The sequence below is a fragment of the Erithacus rubecula genome (genome assembly GCF_903797595.1).
Source record: "Erithacus rubecula genome assembly, chromosome: 1".
In the NCBI taxonomy this organism is placed as follows: Eukaryota; Metazoa; Chordata; class Aves; order Passeriformes; family Muscicapidae; genus Erithacus; species Erithacus rubecula.
In genome coordinates this window covers 20472790-20493971 of record NC_136658.1, presented here as the reverse complement: position 1 = coordinate 20493971, position 21182 = coordinate 20472790, and the positions used below count along the sequence as shown (strand labels likewise).

The window sequence follows — 21182 nt, the reverse complement described above, 5'->3', positions numbered from 1 at the left end:
ATGTGTTTTTTTAGTACCTACATACAAAGTAACACTCATACATAGTTTTCCATGTTTAGATCAATGTCAGCAACTATCTGTCAGCCCCATGAGTAGAATGTGACTAAAAGACAACTCAAAGAACCTGAATACTTTCCGAACATCCACTGCAATGGAACTATCCTGATTTACATCAGCTCTACAGGAGTTGTCCGAGGAAGTTTCCAGTAGCTGAGACTGCACTGTGCTGTGTGGTATTACATCTTCAAATAGTTATGTTTTGTTTCAGAAAGTACAGCTTTTGAGAAAGAGGCTGAAATGCCAGAGACACCAGAGGTCCAAAAGCCAACGACACGTTATATAGAAAGCAGACGTGAGAAAATCAAAAGACTTGTTGAGAAATATGATGCACTGAAAGCCAAGATTATGAAGAGAAGGGCAGAGTGGCATGAATTGTGAGTCTTGAACTGGACTCTGTTATGTTTAAGTTCTGCTTCTTGTCTGAGGACAAGTAATACTATTTAGCTGTCACATGGCACTATAATCTCTGCTTAGGTTTTTATATTCCTAAGGGTTACGATTAAAACAGATGAATTTTCATGTATCTCTAAGTCTCAAGCGAATATTAAAATGTATTTAGTTTTTATGGTTCCTCTAAAATATTATCAAATTTGAATTCAGCTGGGTAGCTGCATTTTCAGATAGGGACTAAAATGTGTCTAAATTGATTATGACTGAGAGACACCTACTCCATTACAGTCAACTCTTAGTGAATCTTGCCAGCCCCACATGGAGCAGACACTGTAACAGCTGGGTTAGGTCAGCAGTCTTAGCATCTCAGCCATTGTGTGAGTGTTTGTGATATGCCTTCATGCTCCATGCTGGTCTTTATCTTGAGAAGAAAGAAAGAAATGAGACAGGACATCTTTCACAGACTCCTAGAATATCTTGAGTTGGAAGGGACCCAAAAGGATCATCAGAGTCCAACACCTGTCCCTGTACATGGCAGCCTCAAGAGTTACATCCTGTGTCTTAGAGTGTTGTCCAAATGCTCCTTGAAGTCTGCCAGGCTTGGTGCTGTGACCACTTCCCTGGGGAACCTGTTCCAATGCCCAACCACCCTCTGGGTGAAGAACCTTTTTCCAAATATCTAACCTATGTCATACCTTTAAATTACTTCTTTTTCAAAGCTGGGTTAGATGGGGCTTTGAGTGACTTGGTCTAGTGGAAGATGCCCCTGTTCATGGCAGGGGTGCTGGAACAAGATGATGTTTAAGGTCCCTTATAACCCAAACCATTCTATGCTCACAGAAGTACAGAATTTCTTCCTCAGGAGATGAATGGCAGGGAATGGGACCAGTGTAGAGTCAGAATACAAAGCTTTTTAAGGTTACTGAGTGTTTAACAATGTAGAGCAGGATCAGGTATTCTGTGCTACAGGGTGGTAGATTGTTGATGTGCAGCTCCCTGAAATTGATAGCAGTATGTACTCAACCCAGAACTCAGTCTGAATGTGAAGGTTTAACCTTTCCCACGACAGAGGTATGCTTTAAGAGCTCTTAGGGGGTAAAAAAATCTGGGACTTTCATTTAAATGTGCAAGAATATTCTTTCCAAAATAGTCGTTCTTTTCTGAAAGAAATGTATCACTCGTTCACCTCCCAAACTTTGCTGCACAAGTTGGAGAGTATGAAATGACTATTTGTTCATTTGTATGCTTTCTGTCTTGAAGTTCAGTTTTATTTTGTACCTACCAGATACAAGAGCAAACCTAAAGATATCCATGAGTGTGCCAAAGATTCCAAGGAGATCAAAGAAGCACGGGAGAATATAGGATGTTACAGGCTGAAGACTGCCACTGACTACACACTCACTGAAGACATGCGTATAAGCACTGAAAAGAAGATGATGCAGCTTGCAACCCTGGAACACTTGGTATGTAAAACTGTGTATATTGCCCCATTTTTGGGGGCAAGTGAGGATATATTAATCCCCGAAGAAAATTTTTGAAAGGAATTCAAAGTGAGTGTGGGCATAGGCCTTGAAGGACAGACCACTGTTTTGAGTAAGATTTAGTTACAAATCAACCCTTCTCTTGTGAGCTGTCTTTGGCCTTCACCAAATCCAAACCTTAATCAATCCAGAGTGGCTCTTTATAAATGAGAAAGAGAATTTACCTTTACTAGTACTTCAGCAGGAGCACCTGTCTTTTTAAATTTTATGTCTTATAATCTAGTAAAACACTGAGCTAAATAACCACTGCCATTAAATGCCTTTACAAAAAAACAGGGATGTGAGCAAGGACAAGTGTTCTAGTGTGGCCTCTCTGTATTTGCACTTGGGCAATCACTGCTTCTGGAACTGGGATCTTCCTGAGAAACCAGGTCTTTTGGAACTGCCTTGCTATAGTAACTCCTAGTTACCTCACACCTTTGAACCACAAAGATACAATAAGTTCAAATGTTGTGCAGTATCTTTGTTGTTTTCCTTTTGACTTCCTTCCTCCCATCCTTCTCATAGGAATGGTTTTTCATTGTATTTGGCTGGAGTGCAAAAGAGTGACATTGGATAACTTTGACAGCAAGGTCTAAGCATTACAGAATCAATGCTGCAGTCTCAGGGGTTTTGTCAGATCATTTTAGTCTCATGCTTGGGCTTCAGCACTTCACTGTCGTGCTGATGGTACCAGATATCCAGTGATTAACCTAACTCTTTAGGACAAAGGGAATAGTTCTTGTCATAAATTCTGGGTTTATACAGATGAGGAATTCCAGTTGCTTCAGGTGGGTGGTGTGTTATTTTCTTTTACAAAGATCAGAGAAGTTTCTGCCAAGTATATTAATGAAAGATTGCTTTCAATTATTACTTCACGTAAAAAGAATCAACTAATACAGTGTTGCCTTATCACAGAATGATTAATAATCCTAATATTAGCCTTCTTGAGTTAGGTAAAACTACTTTCTGTTCAGAAGAATCCTAAAATTTCTTTTCCTTTGCAGATCTATAACAAGAAAGTGAATATGAACAAAGAGATTTTGTCTTTACGGGATCTCAAGGTTTCTATTATTGATGAAATCAAGAGTTTAGTGAAGGAAGTGAAATCCATACAGGCCAGCTTAGATATATCAGAACATCTCCCTATTCCCCTGATCCCTCAGTTACACCCAGATGAGGTTCCTGAAAAAATAGTTGAGTACAACAGTGATGTCCTTCTAAAGTTCAAAGAGGAGCAGGAGGCCAAGGCAGAGCTGACGGAACCACTGGAAGGGTGTCCCTCATCTCGTGCATTTAGGCACGTGTTTCTTCAAACTCCTCCAGTGGAACAGGCTGGAGATGCATCAGCTGTGGTCACAGAGGAGGCTTTTGACATGGAGAAAGCAGAGCCAACAGAAATGGAATTGGAAATTTTAAAGAGGGAGAAGATAAAAAATCTATACTTGCAGGAGACCTTGATTAAAAAGGTAGGAAATTGAAAGTTATTTTTGTAAGATTAAAGAATCTTACTGGATCATAAATTAAACCAAAAACCCTTCTGTCTCAGGGTTGCAGCTAGTTTTGCCTTTGTGCAATCCAGGAAAATGCTAACTGTTGCAAATTTGCAGTGTAAATCAATATAAGTCCGTAACTACAACCTGTGTTCTGACTATTATCACTTGAACAGATCTTAGATTTCTTATTGATTGTGCCATGAATCTTAGAGGCCAAAGGAAAAAAAAAAAAGACAAGTGAAATGTTAGATATAACTTGAAATATTACAGAGTTAAGCAGCACCACTACAAGTTTGTGGATACATGTTCTCAGTTCTTAAATAACTGTAGTCTCAACTTTTTGGTCCAAAAATTACTGGGATTAGAAAAAGTGCAAAAGAGAGTAACCAAAATGCTTAGACATGGAAAAGATTCTTTCTTTAAAAGGTGCATCTAAGTGGATAAAGTATCTTTGGCCTGCAAAAAGGGCAATTGAAATGGTTTTAGAGATGTGATGAAATTCTGAATATCATAGAAAAGGAGAGTGGGAATCATCTCTTAAAAAGAGAGATGTCAAATGAAATGGTCACATAGGAAGCTTAAAGCATGCAAATGAAAATAGTTTTCCTATCCAACAATAGGCTAAGCTTTGAAACTCAGCACTAGGATGTGAGGGAAGCTATAATTTGATAGTGTAGAAAAAAAGTCCATTCAAAGCTGTTGAACACAAGCATACTGCTTCAAGCTCAGGATGCCCCTAAGTCAGAGCTTAGGAGGGTACAGAGAGCTGTACACCAGAGGTTGTGCCACTGTTCACTAGTTTGCTCCATTTCTTACCATCACTCCTCTAATTTCTTCTGGCTGTTGATTCTTTGGTCTACCTCAACACAAATACTCTTGTGTTTATGTGTAGGAAGGTTTTGAGGGGGAATACCCAAATTCTGCTGTGAACATCGCACACCTGTAAGTTAATGTTAGCAGCTGCTAGCACTTATTTAGCTGTAAATGTCAAAGGGAAGAGCTGGCAGCTATTTCAAAAGAAGTCTGTCAAGGCAGAAGCGTTATTTATTGATACATCTGAGATTGTTACATAAACTACTCTAAACTACAGACTACTCTAAAACATTCTCTGAAGAGTGAAATACTTCAGGGATGGAGGGAATGCAGTGAAAGATTCCTGTGAAGCCCTTGTGGTTCTTTTACTTTTGTGTTGAGAACAAAGATACATTTGGGATTTACTTTGTCTTTCTAAGTGCATCAGTACTCTCCAGGAGATAGCATATCTGAGCTGTTGATTTGGCAGAGAATTTTTCCCTTCTGCTCCCTTCTCTAGCTTTGCATGTTTAACTGCACTGGTAATACTTTTCGTGCTCTGACGCTCCTTGGCTCCAGATCAACACGCTGGTGATGAACTTCGATGCTGAACTTCGCCTTTTGCGGCACAAGAAACTGAAGATGGATGTGCAGATGAAAAGTGCCAGTCTGCGCTGCATCACGTGCTGTGAAGAGCTGCTTATCCTGGAGAAACTTGAGATACATGAGGACCTTCTTGAGGAGAAAATTTGTGCCATCATCAGTGAACAGGAGGACGTACAAGTAAGTAGACCGTGTGTACCATTAATTTAAATTTAACAGTACCATTAATGCTTGAAACAAAAGCAAACCATAAAGTAAAGGGTGGCATCCCTTGGCTTTGTTTTAGCACTGATCCAGTGACTACTGCAAAATTTTGAAAAACAAGAAACTCTTGATGATCAGCGCACTAGGATGGTCACTTCTAACTTCCAATAGTTCATTTTAAAATAATCGTAACATTTGAATTTTAATAGATAAGTGACTAATCACATGCTTTAAGAACATACTCCTAGGTGATGCTTGATTGAACTGTGGGTTAAATCAAGAAAGAAAAGTTTAGCATTTCCAGATCTTCACAGATACATCCTATATACCTTTTAACTGAAGTAGGTTTTTTTTGATTGTTTAGTCAAAATTGAAGAGCTACCTTGCAGAAATAGAGGATAGAAAGTGTGAGATTGTAATGCTTCAGGAACGTGAGAAAGCTCTTTATGCCAGCTTTGAAGCTTCCCTTGGAGAAAATAATGAATTTGCCGATGTTCTGACCAATATTTTGAAGATGGAAGTTGAGCGTGTGAAAAAAGAAAAAGTAGCAAGAAAAGCAGGTTGGAGATTTTGTTCTTTTTGCTTTATGAATTTGTTACACATATTTCCATGTGGTCAAGTCCACGTCTCTCAGACTGGAGTACCCTCCAGTCAGTTCAAAAACCTGTAGGTCAGACCTGCCCAGATTTGTTTATAGATTGACAGTGTGTTCTGTGGCCATCATCTTGAATGATAACAATGATGTAATCTAGTTTCTAACATGACTGCAGTTGGTGTGATAACAGCTCCTGCAATTTACATCCTGTAAGTCAATACTGAGGACTGATAATTGGTAAGAGGAAGAGGCACAGCTTTAAATAGGTGCTTCCTATGCTGTACCAATGGAAGCTATGGATAAGTGATTAGTCTGTCACATTTGTGACGTTATGCTCTGATCTGTCCATTGACTAATGAGAAATCATAAACCTAATCTGCAATCATCTATTAGTCACAGGACTGAACATATTATAAAAGGATTTAATTTGTCTTAGTGACTCAGTTTTAAGCTGTTAAAGCTAGGCAGACTTACTGAGCTAAAATACTCGTGCTCTCTCTGACTTTGCTTTTGATTTCAAGTGGGACATAATTAGCAAAAAGTGCAGACAATGGTGATGCATTTATGATAGATTTGTGCTTCCATATTCTGCTTGCTTGAATAATCTCTGTAGTGGAACAGTGAACCCATACTGTTTAAGTTCCTAACACATATAAAGAGAGGAAATATATATAAGTTAAGTCCCAAAAAGATGGACTGCACCTGTGCCTGTTCTACTACTAGGTAGTCTCTCTCTCTTTTTCCCTCCTCTTTTTTTCTTTTTTCCTTTTTGTGAAAACATTGCATCAGATCAATGCAATAGGCACAAAGTGCCTGGATTCACATATCATCAGAAGATCTTTCATGGGTTACTGGGCTTGTGTTCACCAGGCATTGGCATAATGCATAGCTGATGGGTGTGGAGTGTTTTGCAAGCTAGTGTCTGTTTCTTTCAGATGAAGAAAATGAGAATGAAAAGGAGGGTAATGAAAAGCCTGACTTAAAGACCGATGAAAAAAATTGTCGGTCTGAAGATGCAGTCGTTGCTGACTTTCTTTGCCCAGAAGGTACCTGAGCTATTATTTCCTTGTGTTAACTAGTTGTTTAGCTCTATGGAAAACATCATGTGTTTGAAAAGAAAACACAGATTTTTAAAATTATCCACTGCATGGTAAAGTCATGAAGGGCTGGAATGTGTGTACCCTCCCGTGTGCAGCATTTTTCCCCAGGAAGCTATCTAAGCAATAAGGATGAATTACTTTGTGTAAAGAAGCATTTGCCATTTCACAGCTGTTATCTGGAGAGAAAAGTCTCCTCTGGAGTGGAGCAGTGGCAAGGCTGTAGCTGCTCTCTGGAAACCAGGCTGCCTGGCCTGGCTGGATCCCTCCATGGGAGTTCTCAGGGGATCCTCCTGCTGTTAATTGAAGCTCTTTGTTACCACCTCGTGGATTTATTCAGCAATTGCCTGTTGCTAGGCTGCTCTGAAAAGTTAGGAGCTTTACTTTGCAAAATCCTCTTCATTTGCACATTCAAAAAAAGCAGGCAACCTCTCTCCCTCTTTTTCTTTTGTACAAGCTTAGCTAATTTAGGATGATGGTTTTTTTTAAAAAAAATCTCTGAGTGATGTGTCAATGACCATGTAAAAGCACTGATTCATTTTCAAGTTCAAACCTACCAACAATTCGCCTTCCCTTTTCTTGCAATTGGATTTTATAATCATTTCCACAAATTGAATATTTTATTAACTCCCGGTTCATATTTTCAATAGAACATTGGGAAGAAATAAAAATTTTAACTTCTTATTTAAAAAGTCCAAATTGCTAATGTTATAAGGAAATTACATGTTGCATTAGCCTCTTCATATTTGTCTCTTTATGTGGATTTTTTTTTTTATTGGGCTCTCTTTTTTATTATTATTCTGCTGATTTGACCATAATTTTGCACTTGTTTAGCATTATTGAAATCACAGTATCAGAAATTCACAGATCTTCCTTACCATGACACAGGTTCTCTGAAATAGAGCTTTGTTTAAAAATAGAGCTATAAATTATCCCTACAGGAAGTTCATAATTTATAGTGAAGGGTGCTATAAGGGAGAAACAACTATGTGCTCACATAATTGAAGATTTTACTGCAACATATATTAATTACTGGGACTGCATTGCTTGCAAAACCTAGTTTTGAGCACTTGCCTTTAATGCTGGCTTTGATGCATTTAATCTGACTTCTGGAAATAAACTGTCTTGACTGAATGTGAAGCAGAAAAAGATCCATCCAAGACATTCACCTGGTCACAGAGGCATGTGGCCCATGGGTTTATGTTTAAGGAAGCTCTGGGGCACCAAACCCATGGTGTTATTATGGAAAACACTGGGAATGTGCACAGCAGGAGAATGTACCAGCTCTACCCAGTAACTCCAGTGCAGTCACAGTGAAAGTAAGCTCTTCTTTGACCCTTTCCCTCTCAGGCTGCAGTGAGGATCTCTTCCTGAACACTATCCAGCTCCGGCAGCAGCGAATAAGCATTGAGAAAGCTTTAGCAGAGGAGAAGAAAGTTGCTGCTGACCTCAAAAAGGAGTATAATGCCTTGGCCATAAAGGTATGTAATGTTTTCTCTGCAAGCATGTTAAATGTAGTGCTAGTGATTAGTGCTTGTCTTAGATTTAAAAACAAAATCCTAACCCTCTGAGAGGCCTGTTTGGGAATAAATATCTGTGGTAGCACAGAGGAAGAAGGCAGCTTGACATGGGTCACCTGTTCTCCTGAAAAGGGTAAATCAAGTTGATCCAACCTTAGCTTTCATGGGGCTGGATCCAGGCTTGAGGTCCAGTTCCTTCCCAGCTGTTTAGCCTCATGCAGCAACAAGAACTGGATTCTCTGGTTTGGATGAAACACATGGTGTGGGCTGGCCTATCCTCTGTGTGTGTGTATGGGAACAGAGATTGAAGAACACTTATCCTAACATAAATACAGGTTAAAATAAATGCATAAAAATTCTATTCTTCCATCTATTTATTTTGATTTTTTTGTTATTTTCCTTTGCTCTTTGTCATAGGTAATCACGAATAAACTCTTTTGATACAAATTTTCCATTTAGCATTTTTGAACTCCTGCATTTATTAAGAAATTTTATTTGTATTAATTTAAAAATATCTTATTTTGAAGGGTTATTTGGAAGAGAGTGCTACCAAAATAACATTATGCAAGTCTTGCACTTTTTTTGCCTCAAAAATATTCCATCAAGCATGCTTAACAAACAACAAGTTTAGTTTTTAAAGGGTTTCCTAAGTGCCAGCTGCCACACATTCACCCTGGGGCATGACATTTGAGTCTGAATTGTTTCTTTCTCATGCAGAATCAATAAGCATTTTCAGGCATAACACAATAAAAATTATCTTGCAGGCTCTGTAGATCTACAAGTGTTTTAGATGCTAAACAAAGCAGCTGTCTCTTGATACATACAGGCTTTTCTAAGGAGACCTTCATGAGTGTGTATGTGTGCAGAGGTATTCAGGTTAGAATCTTGCTTGAATATATGTAGATGAGCCTTGGGTTTGCCTATGAAACTCACATGTAGTTTAAGAAAAGCATATTTTTATATACGTCTTCTCCTTTGGATCAGGAAGGCTAACAGAACTTTGTTGCCTTATGTATTTTAAGTATCACAGGATTTTGTTTGTCCACAATTTGTCTTTCTGCAGGCAAAAGAAGTAGAAACCAGTCTGGACACAGCAAACAAGGAACTGGAGGCCTTTCAGTGGGAAAAGCTGCACAGACTGAATGAGTTGTATGTAGTTGTGCCTTTGAGACTCCATCAGGTAATTCAAGATGTTGTGCATCTGCACAAGCAGAGTGGCCTGTGTACATCTAAACAAGGGTGTTACTGTTCTTTGAGGCCCTTAATTCCTGATTCACTGTGGTCTCCTGGGAGGGAAGTGCCATTAACTGAACTTCATGCTGCTATTTCCTCTAGAATTCCCTTTTTTTTCCCCCCTTCTCCTATACTGACAGGAAGGAGGTAAGGACAGGCAGGATGGCCCATTGCTGAAATGTGCTTAGTCTTTAAGTGCTGTATAGGTTTGGCATGGTATTCTTCTTCAGTAGGAGAATACCTAATGATATTCTCCTGGGGAAAAAAAACAACCAACCCTCTGCCACCAAAAAAAGAAAACAAAAAAACAAAGCAAGAAAGCCCCAAAAACTATTGAAACTAATGGGAATTCTGCCCTTTTCAATAATGCCATAATGGATACAATGCATTCATTCACACAATTCTCTGGCCCAAAAAGAGTCTTGCCCATGCTTAGTATTATCTCACTCACACATAGTTCTCTATCGCTCACACATCTGATATAAAGAGACATCTCCATCACCCTTAATAACTAAAGCCTTGCTTTTTTCTGGCTGCTTTTGCAGGTGCAGTGCTTGGTTGATGGGGAGATGCCCCGTGATTTCTCCCAGACTTTAGTATTTACCAACCAGTCTTTGCAGTACCTGCAGAAGAGAATTGTGGACCTACGTAATGAAAAGAGAATGCAAAGAGAGATCCATAAGAAGGCCCGGGAGCAACATAAGCAGCTTCTCCATGACAAAAAAGAGATGGAGATGGAGATTCAAAGTGAGTAACAAAGACTCTGAGCAACACAGCATTGCTAGTGTTCCTTCTGTCCCTCTCACTGGGTGTGGGTAACTCACCATGTCTGTCTCTATACTCATACAGATGTCACAGAGGGTTACTGCAGAAAATAGATCAAGTGGACTGTTTTGATGGAGTAGCAGTTCTCCAGCACTGCAGAGTCATCAGGCTGTGAGAAATAATTTGGGAACTTAGTAAAGTAGAGCTGACTGAGATGAGACACTGGAAATCTGGGCACGTTTGCTATTTCTACTTGTAAACCAGAACTCCTAGAAAAAAAGGAGTTTCCCCAAAGATAGATAAGGTTTTTTCTAGTAATTTCCTCCTCTTTGGAACATCTGAAGAAGGAATCAAGCCGTATTTGGAACACTTTCCCAAGAGCCAAACCCAAAGCTGTGTCTAGCACCACCAGACCTGCAGAGGTCCTATACAGCCTATCAGTGTGGCTTGCTAGGACTGGCTTAGAGGTGGCTTAGTGACCACACAGGCATGATTATGGGCAAGGACAAATGGCATGACTCAGCTGCGAGCTCTGTGGGTTTGTGTATATTATTTATTACAGAGCAAAGACCAAAGAGCTCAAACAAAAAGCCGGGGTAAGACAGAAAGTTTTATAAACCAATGAATGACAATGCTGTCATTTGTGTCAATGTCCCTCTGTTAGGACTGGAGGAGAGGTGCAATCATCTGATGATGGAAAAATTTGGTCGGCTGGTTGATTTTGAGGCAGTTCAAGCCCACTCTGTTAATATACCCATGGAGAAAATGAAAGTGAGAATAATGGAGAAAGAGTATGAGCATTTTGTGGAGCTCAAAGAATGGGAGGTAAGTAGCAGGGAGGAAGACACGTTTTGATTATCTGTTAAGGCTTTATTTCCCTGGGGGCTGAAAAATTACCCTAAAATATTTTGTGAACATGCTCATGTTTGATTTTTTTCACTTATTCTTAATGGACCATAGTGTTCAACTCCAATTTCTCATCATCATTCCTCCTCTGCTCCAGTTGCTGGTGCACATCCTATTTTTCATCCTGTTTTGCTTTCCTCAAACACATTATTCTACTTCATTCCCTACGTGAAGTTCTTGCAGAGTGCTTTTCTCTGGTTCTCAGGTGGCATTCAGCACCTCCTGCCTTCTCTCAGTGCCTTTAAGTGACAAACTGTTTGAGTTCAGGGCTGGCTCTGGCTCATGCCTGGGGTGCCAATCTGTACAGTCTGAAAAGTTCATATATACATTTGGTGGGGCCTAAGGCTCAGCTGTTGTGGTGCAAGCAGGAGACAAGCTTATGCTGACCTTACATAAGAGCACAGGAGGGTACAGAAGTACTATGCACCTAATGGATTTCTTTTCCCCACACTTTTGCCTAACTGCTTTACTTACTTAGGCATTTGTAATTTATATGTATTAAAAACAAAAAGATGACATTGCAGTAAAGGTACTGTGGGATCAGGTGGTATGGCAGGATCAGTCTGTTGTTTACCTGTGACATTTGCATTGTGCCTAGCACTTCTTCCCCACTCCACACTTTTTGTCCTCTCTCATCCCAGATCAACTTTTTACAACTTCTAGGAAAGAATTGTCAGCCTGCAGCATCAGCTAACAACACTGACGAGGGAAAACACCAGCAAGCTGCACCAGCTGAACAGGTTTTGCCATGAAAAGCATCAACTTGAAACTGAGCTGGAATCACTGACAACTGGTCAGGTGAGCCTTTTAGCCACTGCAGTGCTTAGGACTGTTCAGCAATGAGATTATCTGTCCCTCACCAGCTCCCCAGTATCAAATCCTGATCTGCAGTCAGCAATTCGGGCTAAGAATGGGACAGGCTGCATGGCTGCTCTATACATTAGCATCTCTGCAATTTCTTATCAGCTGCTTTCAAAAACTGAAACTCATTTCTAATTAAAATATGCCTTGAAGGAATTAGAAGAATATTCCTTTGTTACATGGAAACAGTCGTATTACAATCATGTAGCAGCATTACAATGAGAAGTAGATTTATGGCTCTGTACCATGGAGTAAGTCTAAGTCAGTGAACCTTCACTCTTTCACATAGTTCTGACTAAGGTATGGAGAAGTTATGGATATGGCCTAGTTCTTGGAAAGCTTCACTTTCCCTGCTTGAAATAAATTTCCATTCAATGTTCATTGTCCATGTTTTATAGGAGCCATTTTTTTCCCTCTCCATTTTTTCCCTGTACAGGGTGGAGAATTTGAGGGCACCAAAAGTAGTGACATCAAAGAGACAGCCAGGCTGAAGTCACGGCTCATGAACGTAAGAAGTGGCCCTTCTGAGAAAGGAAATCAAATATGGCAGAATTGATGGGAGGTAGAACTCCTTTCCTTAGCAGAAAAGGTGTGTGCCTCTTTCTACCACAGGACTCTGAGACTCCAACTCCCTGTTCAGAAATAGTAACTAACAAGCCAAGTCACCCTTAAAATTAATTGTGGCAGCAGTCATGCATAAAAGTGCAAAATTAATTGTTTTAGCTAGCCAGGGGTTTAGTTGTAAAGGGTTATTATTTTTTTCTATCAGAATATGAATGTAACAACATAAAATAGCAAATAAAACTATTCAATACTGTTATCAGTCCAATGCAGAGGGTTGCACTAGACAAGATGCCTTGTGTGTGCATTATGTCTATGTCTACTCTTCAAACAAGTGGCTGTGGAAAGCTGGTTTGAAGTTTCACAGGGGCAAACATTGTTTTAATACCCTGTTTTCAAAAATGGTGAAAGAAGTCTGCCTCAAGAAAGCATTTGTTACTGCTGAGCAGCAGTGGCCGTGCTCTACTAACTGAGCTAGAGTCAAGGGACAGGAAAAAGCAAAGGGGCCTTTCTCCTCAGGGCAGGACTTGGCATTTACCAGCAGGAGGATGGTGTAACAGTGCAAAGGCAGCCTGCAATTCCATTGGTTTGCACCTGCCTGATCAGTGAGAGGGCCAAGCTCTGCATGTTTTCATGTGTTGCTCTTTTTTGCCTCTCTCTTTTGGTGTGGTGGCAGTAAGTGATCATTTACAGCACTCACCCTATGTGACTGTGAAATCTTCCTTCATCCCCAGAGTGGAGGGGTTGTGATCTTCCCATGCAAGGCTCCTGAGGTGCTAATTTTTAATTGAATAAACTAAACAGCCTCCAGCTTCTCTTGCTGTTTCTCTCCACTTCCAAACTCTTGCCACAGGTCTTTGTGTCTCTGTCTGGTGTAGGATCAGCAGAACTCCAGCCATATCCTAACCAGGCACAAGAACTTCCTGCTGGTCCCAGCACAAGCCTGTGAACGGTGCTTGTGCAGCCTGCCTGCCTTTACAGGGGGTCCCTGCTGAGAAACATACCTGGTGCTGGGAACTCTTGTGCAGCTGCAGGTTGTGCCCTGAGAGGTGGGAAATGGCTGGATCCCCAGGCAAGGGGCTGTATGGCACCAAGCCCTTGCCTAACAAAGAGTAAGGAAATCCAGTGCCAGCTGGGTAACCAGACATCCAGAGACTCAGCTGGAGACAGAGAACAAGAAGACCTCAGACTAAGTATCACCAGTGACTATTTGGAAAATTCCAACTGCAAGAAAATGTCACCTTTCCCCAGGTGTCCTGCTTGCTATATGTCTGCAAGTGAAAGCTCATTCTGTGTGACAAATCAGCATAAACTAGACAAAAGACAGCAAGACTAAAGCCTTTATTTTGATGTTAAAGCATGGATTTGTCTTTACAGGTAGGCGGCTGCAGATGGCGTGTATGTGAAAGGCTGTTTAAGTTGATCAGGCAGAGTGCATAACTCCAGTTCATTCACAGGAGTGTGTTCTTGGAACAAACCTTCCTGGGGGCAAAGGAAAAGACCTTTGACAGCATTATTTGTTGTGAAGCCCTCACTGCAAGAGGGTGCTGGCTCTTGGTGGTGGCAGCTCTTTCTGGACCCATGTCCCACAGTGTCCCTTGTCCAGCTGATGCCATTGGGTGCTTTGATGGTGCTACTCCAGAGCTGCTGCCTTGTTTCCTGGGTCCTCCTGTGACCTTGCTGAGGATACCTTCTGTCTCCACAGCATTATAAAAGGCACATATACATCTATATACAAGTGCATAAATATATAAATAGGGGTGTTATACAAAAATAAATACCCTTTCTCTTTTTCTCTTTAGAATAAGTCTTTTGCAAAAGGCAGCTTGGTCCCTAGCTGGTTGGAGGATGAGTCTCTAAGGGTCTCAGTGGTGGAGGGCTGCTGTTCAGATGTCTTGGTAGGTCCTGACCCAAAGATGTGATCACTGGATTCTGGGTATGGAGATCTCCTCTGGACTGGCAGCAATCTAATCTTTCTACTTCTTCAACTGGCACTAGGCCTAAGCAGCAAGGGCTTCCTGAGGGGGAAAGGAGCAAGAAATTATTATAAGTGCACAATGGAATGAGAGATGTTGTGGGAGGTTTCAAGTCAACAGCTCACTTTATGAGGAGGGGTACTCTGATCAAAGAGGAAGATCTGCATTCTGAAAGTCTGTGTGGGAATTTTATACCATGTTCACACAAAATAAGTTTGATTTATGACATTGGATCAATGGATTAGGTCGTAGGGAGATGGATTCACATCACTTGAACATGTGCCTTCAAAAAAGCTTCAGAAAAGAGATTTCCCTTCAAGAGCAGCCTCACATGATGAAATGAAGGAGGCATGGAGTTTTCCAAACCACTGACCTTGGTGGAAGAGGGTATCCCGTCGAGCATCTAGGCTAGGGCCTCCCATTTTGCTTCCCATCACTGGATGATGAAGGCCGACAAAGTGCTCTTGAAGGTGAGGACAGTCATCTTGTGGCTGAAGAAGCTGGTGAGTGGAATCATCTGGGAGACTGTAGAGGAAAGAGCTGTCTTCTGTTCTGGAGCTGGGCAATCTGGGGAAGCAGGCAAAGAGGTTTAGTGCTGTTTACAGATCCTTCCTCCTTGAAAAATGTAACTTGTGTCATGTCTCAGCCAGCTCATCAATGCTGTGACACACAACATTCCTAAATGAGGAGAACAGCAGAAATTGGGATGTACTTGTGGGATGGCAATGAGATGATATGGGAGCTGGTATCCATGATCCAGCAGCTGGTGAGTGCCACAGAGGCCAGGAGGAATAGTGCCTCACAGAGAGCATGGTAGTGAATATGTCTGAACAGTGAGACACAAAGCACTCACAACTGGACACCAGGCAGATTCTGGGGCAACTGTTTATCAGCACCAATCACAGATGTTTGTTTCTTTCATCCTACTTTTCAGTCTCTCACTTAGAAACAGGAGGAAGAAAAAGGGACAGAGGGGAGTAGGCCTTGGCCACCTCTAAAATTAAATTTCTTCCTGAAATCCTAAGAGTTGTGCAAAGAGAATTTAGACCAAGGTGTGCTAGTGCTGGAGCATGGATTTGTTTCCCAAGAGTAGGGACAGAGAGGAGTGTATTGAGGGCAGGCTTTTGTGAGCATGTAGTCTTGTGGGTCCCAGTGGATTGTTCCACCCACCCTCTCCACATGCCAGGACTAACCTGGAGGGCTGGTACTCTTGCTGGGCACTCCCATTCTGCACCACTCTTGTCTGCAGCAAGGCATTGGTCTCCTCGTGTGACTGGAAGGAGAGAGAAGGATTCTTAGCAAAGCAATGGCACACAGCAGCATTAAGAGGCAGGTGCTGATCTGTGAAGCACAGCCTTGGGGCAGACTGCTGAAGTCTTACAGCAGTAGGCAGAAAAAGCTGTAACTGTTTCTTTTGCTACTGAGGGCAGTGGAACTGAGCACTGAAAAACTCACTTTACACTTACTGCTGAATCACTAGGGGATAAGCAATTTATAGTCTCAGCTCTGGCACTGCCTGTTACCTTTTTACAGAGTCCTCAGCACTGTCAGTCCCTGTAAGCTTTGCTCAGGGGACACAGGAACTGTTCCTATGAGTCACCTTTTCTCACTGCCTCCTCCATACTTAAGAGGCACTGGCCCAACAAACCACCCCTTCACAAGTGTTTTGGAGACCTTCCTGTTCCTCCCAGGTCTCAGACTTCACTACAAAGGGGAAATCTCTTTTGGGAAGCCAGCCTTGCCACTTCTACAGGCTGTGAAGTGTGCCAGCCATGCCTGGAGAAGCCCTCTCACTTCAAGTGTGGCCTCCAGCTGATGACAAACCAGCTCTTGATCCCAGGTGTGGACTCACCTGTGGCACTTCATCAGGGCTGTAATCTCGGGGCTTGGTGCTGGTGTACCCCACTCCTGCAGAGGCGCAGATGCCATTCAGGTGTGCCCTGCTGGCATAGGGCTGCTCATTAACAAACGGATGTCCATTGGCACGAGGAGCAGAGATGCCTCTCAAAGGCACCATGGTGTACTGGCAGGACGACACCAGCAGCCCAGCTCCTGGGAAGCTCATGTCAATGGTTTGCTCTGCAGAGGAAAGGAAAAGAAAGTCTGAAGCAAAAATGAGAGTTGAAGTCAAGCTTGTTGAAGCTCAGCATGTATAGGGTTGCACTGTCCTATCAGGCAGCTATTCTGGCACCCAAAGCACTCTTGGAGGTAAATGGTGGAAAGGGGCCCTTTGCGCTCAGTCCCAGAGGTTCCTTTGCAACACGACAAGCAGGACAAGGGACAGTGGTCTTGCCTTTATGGGGTTCCACAGCACATCTGGGACTTGCCCTCTGACCACCCCATTTCCCTGCTTCCCAGAATTCCCTCACATTTTGGGTGTTGATGCAGCAAATTTGGGTCAGGTTTAATCCACAGACAAACCATATCCTGTAAATCAGCCCCGAAGAAACAACCCTTACTCTGCTTAGACCAAGCTCTCCAAAGGCAAAAGGGGATGAAAGCCACGATGAGGAGTACGATGGAGCCCAGCACAACGCCTACAATCAAGTATGGCAAGTCACTGGAACGGGCCACCATGGCTCCTGTCCCCAGGCCACCGTGCCCACCGCTGAGTGGGGGACGCTGCTGAGGGGGCACTGTGGAAGGTGGGAGACGACTTGGCACACCAGGAGACTTCCGAGCTGTGGAAGGAAGAGAGAGAGAACATTAGACAGGACATGGCAGGTGGCACAGCAGCCCAGTCCAGGGAGGTTTATGCTGCTGTGGAGTGGCCAGACTTCTATGGTGGCTTTAAAGAAGCATTCCTGGATGACAGGATTCCTTGGCATATAGCACTACAGTCAAAGCCCCTGTGCTTGGCTCACAGCTCTGCCAGATCATGGACTGCTTAAGCAGAAGTACATCCAAAATAGCTTCTCCAAAGCACACACTTGGACTTAATGCTGTTCCTGTCATGACAGTGCAGCAGCTTTGAAATCAACTTGGGGCCTGCTTCTAACACAACATGGAGTTCAGCACAGCAAGGGAAAGTCAGCCCTACTGGTTCCAGTCACCACCTATGTGATCGTTAGGAAAACAAAAGGTAACTGCTGTTCTGAGGGACAGCGATGGACTCTGCACAAAGGGTGAGCAGCGACTGGGCACCCTGATCAGCATGGATGAGCCTGTGTCTCTCTTCTCCAGTGCTGCTTCCACCACTTTATTAGAGTTTGAGTGATGCACTGTCAGGCAGGGATGGCTCCTGTCCTCTTTGCTGTGACAGCTGTAGGCAGAGAAGGCAGCAGGCTGTGCTCTCAGAGCTGCCCTGGGAAGATGCTTACCTTTGGTTTCACAGATCATCACGTTGCTGAACTCGCTTTCGCCTCCCTCATTGAAGCACTGCATCTTAATGTCATACGAGGTCTCTGGCTGCAGGTGGCTGATAGAGTGCCAGTACCGATCTCCTGAGGAGGGAACGAAGAGCACATGGAGCCCTTAACTTCCTCAGGGAAAAGGCAGCTGGCCCAGCTCTGCAGCAGTGCCCAGCGAAGGAGCCTGGACAGCTGCTGCCTTTTGTACACAGGGCTCCTTCTGGCTGTGCTGTCTTCCAGTAGGAACCAGAAGCTAGGACTGGTCTCTCAATTTCTCCTACCTTCCACTACGTCCTTCTTGTAGTCACTGTCATTGTCACTGTCAGTGGGGCGGTAGTAGATGTAAAATCCATGGATGGGAGTGTTGTTGTTGCTGGCTGGGATGTACTGCAGAGAATGGGAGGGAGAGCAGAAATTAGGAGAGATGTCCATGCTAGTATTGTACTAGATGAGGAGCAGCTGGGATAAATGGACTGGGTCAGGAAGATAACCTAGCAGAGGGATCTGCCTCATTTTGACGTTGGTTTGCAAAATGAGGGCTTTTCTACAAAAGCTCAGTGCTACTTTCTGCTCTTGTGCTTTGCTTCTCTCAGGTAACAGACAAGATGTGAATCTGGGCCTGTCACTCCAGGCATCCAGTGCTCTGCTCCCTCCCAGCAACCACAGCCAATGATTCAGAGGAAAAAGTTCCTTAACAGTGACTCAGCTGGGCATGGGCAAGCACACCATCATCTTGACATGGTAGGCTCATGGCTTCCAGACAACCTGGGACTTGTCATGAACTGGTCACTGCAGGAGCTTTGTGTTTCTAAAGACAGCTCTCTTCCTCCCCCACACCTAGGGCAGTACTGTACCAGCTTTGTATGTTCTTGCTGTCTTTCACTCAGGATTTTATCAGCTACTGTTTGAGTTTAATTGAGGCCTGTTCTGCCTTGTGGCAATTTCTGGCTAGAAGGAGCTAGAAGAGGAGAGCATCCCTCCGAATCAGCTCTAAGCTGTTGAGAACACTTGGGTCTGAGCTTATGATCCAAAAGATATTACCCACTCCTAAAAATCCTCTGGAGTGGATTGCTATAAATGATTACCAGCATTTAGGACTGTTACCCAGAAAATGAGAGTAAAGGACGTGTCTGCTGGAAAATACTACAGGCTCAAGTGTGGTAAGCTGGAGGCAGTGCAAGCCGGGCAAGGAGCACCCTCACCCCTCCTCCCCTGCAGACTCTCCCACCCACAAGCCTTACCATCCACTTGAGCATGATGGTGGTCTCGTTGATGGCGTCCGTGAAGGTGATGTAGGGCCCGGCCACGGGGCGCTCGTAGGCGCGGCTGCTGTAGCCCGACACCACGTAGGGCCGCGAGGCCGCGCTGGGCTCGCTCTCGCCCAGGATGTTCAGCGCCCGCACGCGGAACTTATAGGATGTGCCTACGGGGAAAAGGGCAAATACCACAGCTGCAACCACTGGAGTTTTCCAAGATTTCTACTGTCAGCAGTGCCCTGACTGTGAGGAGAGGCAGAAGGCAGAGAGCCCACTGCAAGAGTGTTGAGCCCACAAACACTCAATGGCCATGTTTCAGCCATGTCCTAGATGGAGCCTGCTTTTATTTACCTTCCCCAATTCCTGTCTGGATAGCAGTTTTGGAAAGTGTGCACAAGGTTAAGAAATGGCCTGAAAGGATATCCTGACCTGAAAGCAGGTATGGAAAGGCGTTCTTTCTCTACTCCATGGGAATTAAGTACATAAACACCAGTTCAAAGCTCAAAGCCTATGTAATTTTTACCCAAAGTTAATTTTACTGGTCTTTAATTTGGGGTAGTTATGTTCCCTTTTTTCTCACTGTCCAGCTCAGTGATGAAATCTTTTCTCATGGAAGTGCAATGGGATTTGTGTACCCGTCTGTCTTGCCTGTGGCTAAGGAAAGTTCTGTCCCGTCTTGTAAAAGGCAAAACCAAATGCCTTTAGTAACTGTATCCTGTAATACAGAAAAGCATGCCTAAGCCTCCCTGAGGGAGGTCAAACCTATGCTGGTCTCTGCAGCTGAGGAAATTGGAGAAGAATTTGCAGCTTTTTCCCCTTGCACCTAAGGCAGGAGTCAGGGAAGCTTTGTTTCGCTCACAGATCCAGGGCTGAGCAGGATGTGACAGATGGTTAACCATCCTACAGGGACGCTGCAGCTTTCCTGCAGACCTCCAGGAAGCAGGGAGGAGAGCACCTGCCTACCTTTCTCCAGGCCTGGAATTTCCACAGAGAGGCGAGAGGGAGGAATGTCTCTGGTGGCCAGGACCCAGTCTCCCAACTTCTTCAGTTTCTTATACTCCACACGGAAAGACTGAATGGGGAACCCGCCATTCCCACGGGGGATCCAGGTCACGTACACAGATGTCTCTGAGGCCATGGAGATGGTTGGACGGTCTGGTGCCTCTGGAGCTGCAAGGGACCCAGAAGGACATCAGGATGTGAAACATACTCTTCTCACCCTGTCTGGAGGATCCTGTAGCTCAGACGTATGTGGGTGAAGGACTACCTGCACTGCACCCAGCCACATGCTCTGCACCTCCTGAATGCTCTCTTCCTTCTGTCTCTTCACTAGAGCTGGCTCCCCTAAATCCTCATGCATTTCAGTTTGTGCCCACAAACTGCTTTTACTCCTGCTTGCATCTTGCTCCTTTTACACTCCCAGCTCAAATAGGATGAGACAAGATTTGAGGTGTGATCACCCATCATGCGAGGGAAAGCAGTGAGAGGGGTGGATGCAGGACTGGATTTGGAGCAAAAAACCTGGGTGATGTGGAAGCAGTAAGCAGAGGGGGACATGCTGGGGACAACCAAGTGTAGGAGATGAAAACAGGAGAGATTGAGAAGAAACAGCTGAGAAGAAAGTATGAAAAGTTCTGAGCTGTGGAAATACAATTTGACAGGAAAACAATTAAAAGATGGGAGGGAAAGAGATCAATGGACCTATGGATATGAAAATAAAGACAACAAATGATGAATTATGGGGGAGACTGAAGGGACTTCACAGGAGGATTACGACTGAAGGAGAGAATTTCACAGAAATTATAAAGGCAGTTGTAATGATAGAGACAAAGTGGGAAACAACAAATTAGATTGACCAGTAAGGATCTGATATTTCTTCAGTGCAGCAAGATACCCAAGTGAAGCACTCTGCACCCCTAGAATGGGAACTAATTGCCCCTAGCTAGGGCTTGCTAAGAGAGGAGGATGCCAGGACATGCAGGGACTTGGTCCCCATT

The 21182-nt window shown here is 43.4% G+C and overlaps 2 protein-coding genes across 9 annotated transcripts in view; one reads left to right on the top strand and one right to left on the bottom strand.

Annotated features, from left to right (window-relative positions):
- The window catches only part of CFAP44 (cilia and flagella associated protein 44), a 41617-nt gene extending 28615 nt beyond the window's left edge, over nt 1–13002 (top strand). For 2 of the 4 annotated variants that reach the window (XM_079321751.1, XM_079321750.1), the window contains 12 exons: nt 269–434; nt 1736–1913; nt 2978–3439; nt 4838–5041; nt 5430–5625; nt 6596–6706; nt 8108–8238; nt 9341–9457; nt 10056–10257; nt 10940–11100; nt 11845–11979; nt 12479–13002. In XM_079321751.1, the coding sequence (XP_079177877.1) occupies nt 269–434; nt 1736–1913; nt 2978–3439; nt 4838–5041; nt 5430–5625; nt 6596–6706; nt 8108–8238; nt 9341–9457; nt 10056–10257; nt 10940–11100; nt 11845–11979; nt 12479–12598 (2183 nt within the window). In that variant the 3' untranslated portion in view covers nt 12599–13002. Of the gene's footprint in view, nt 1–268; nt 435–1735; nt 1914–2977; nt 3440–4837; nt 5042–5429; nt 5626–6595; nt 6707–8107; nt 8239–9340; nt 9458–10055; nt 10258–10939; nt 11101–11822; nt 11980–12478 lie in introns of all 4 variants that reach the window. The other 2 variants (XM_079321752.1, XM_079321753.1) reach the window with 2 other exon arrangements.
- A 923-nt stretch (nt 13003–13925) lies between these two features.
- Nucleotides 13926–21182, bottom strand: part of BOC (BOC cell adhesion associated, oncogene regulated) — a 59015-nt gene continuing 51758 nt past the window's right edge. For all 5 annotated transcript variants that reach the window (XM_079321786.1, XM_079321785.1, XM_079321784.1 and 2 more), the window contains exons 11-19: nt 20149–20355; nt 19171–19352; nt 18211–18316; nt 17900–18022; nt 17039–17260; nt 16432–16658; nt 15773–15852; nt 14953–15146; nt 13926–14621 (exon numbers count right to left, since the gene is read on the bottom strand). In XM_079321786.1, the coding sequence (XP_079177912.1) occupies nt 14437–14621; nt 14953–15146; nt 15773–15852; nt 16432–16658; nt 17039–17260; nt 17900–18022; nt 18211–18316; nt 19171–19352; nt 20149–20355 (1526 nt within the window). In that variant the 3' untranslated portion in view covers nt 13926–14436. The remainder of the gene's footprint in view (nt 14622–14952; nt 15147–15772; nt 15853–16431; nt 16659–17038; nt 17261–17899; nt 18023–18210; nt 18317–19170; nt 19353–20148; nt 20356–21182) is intronic.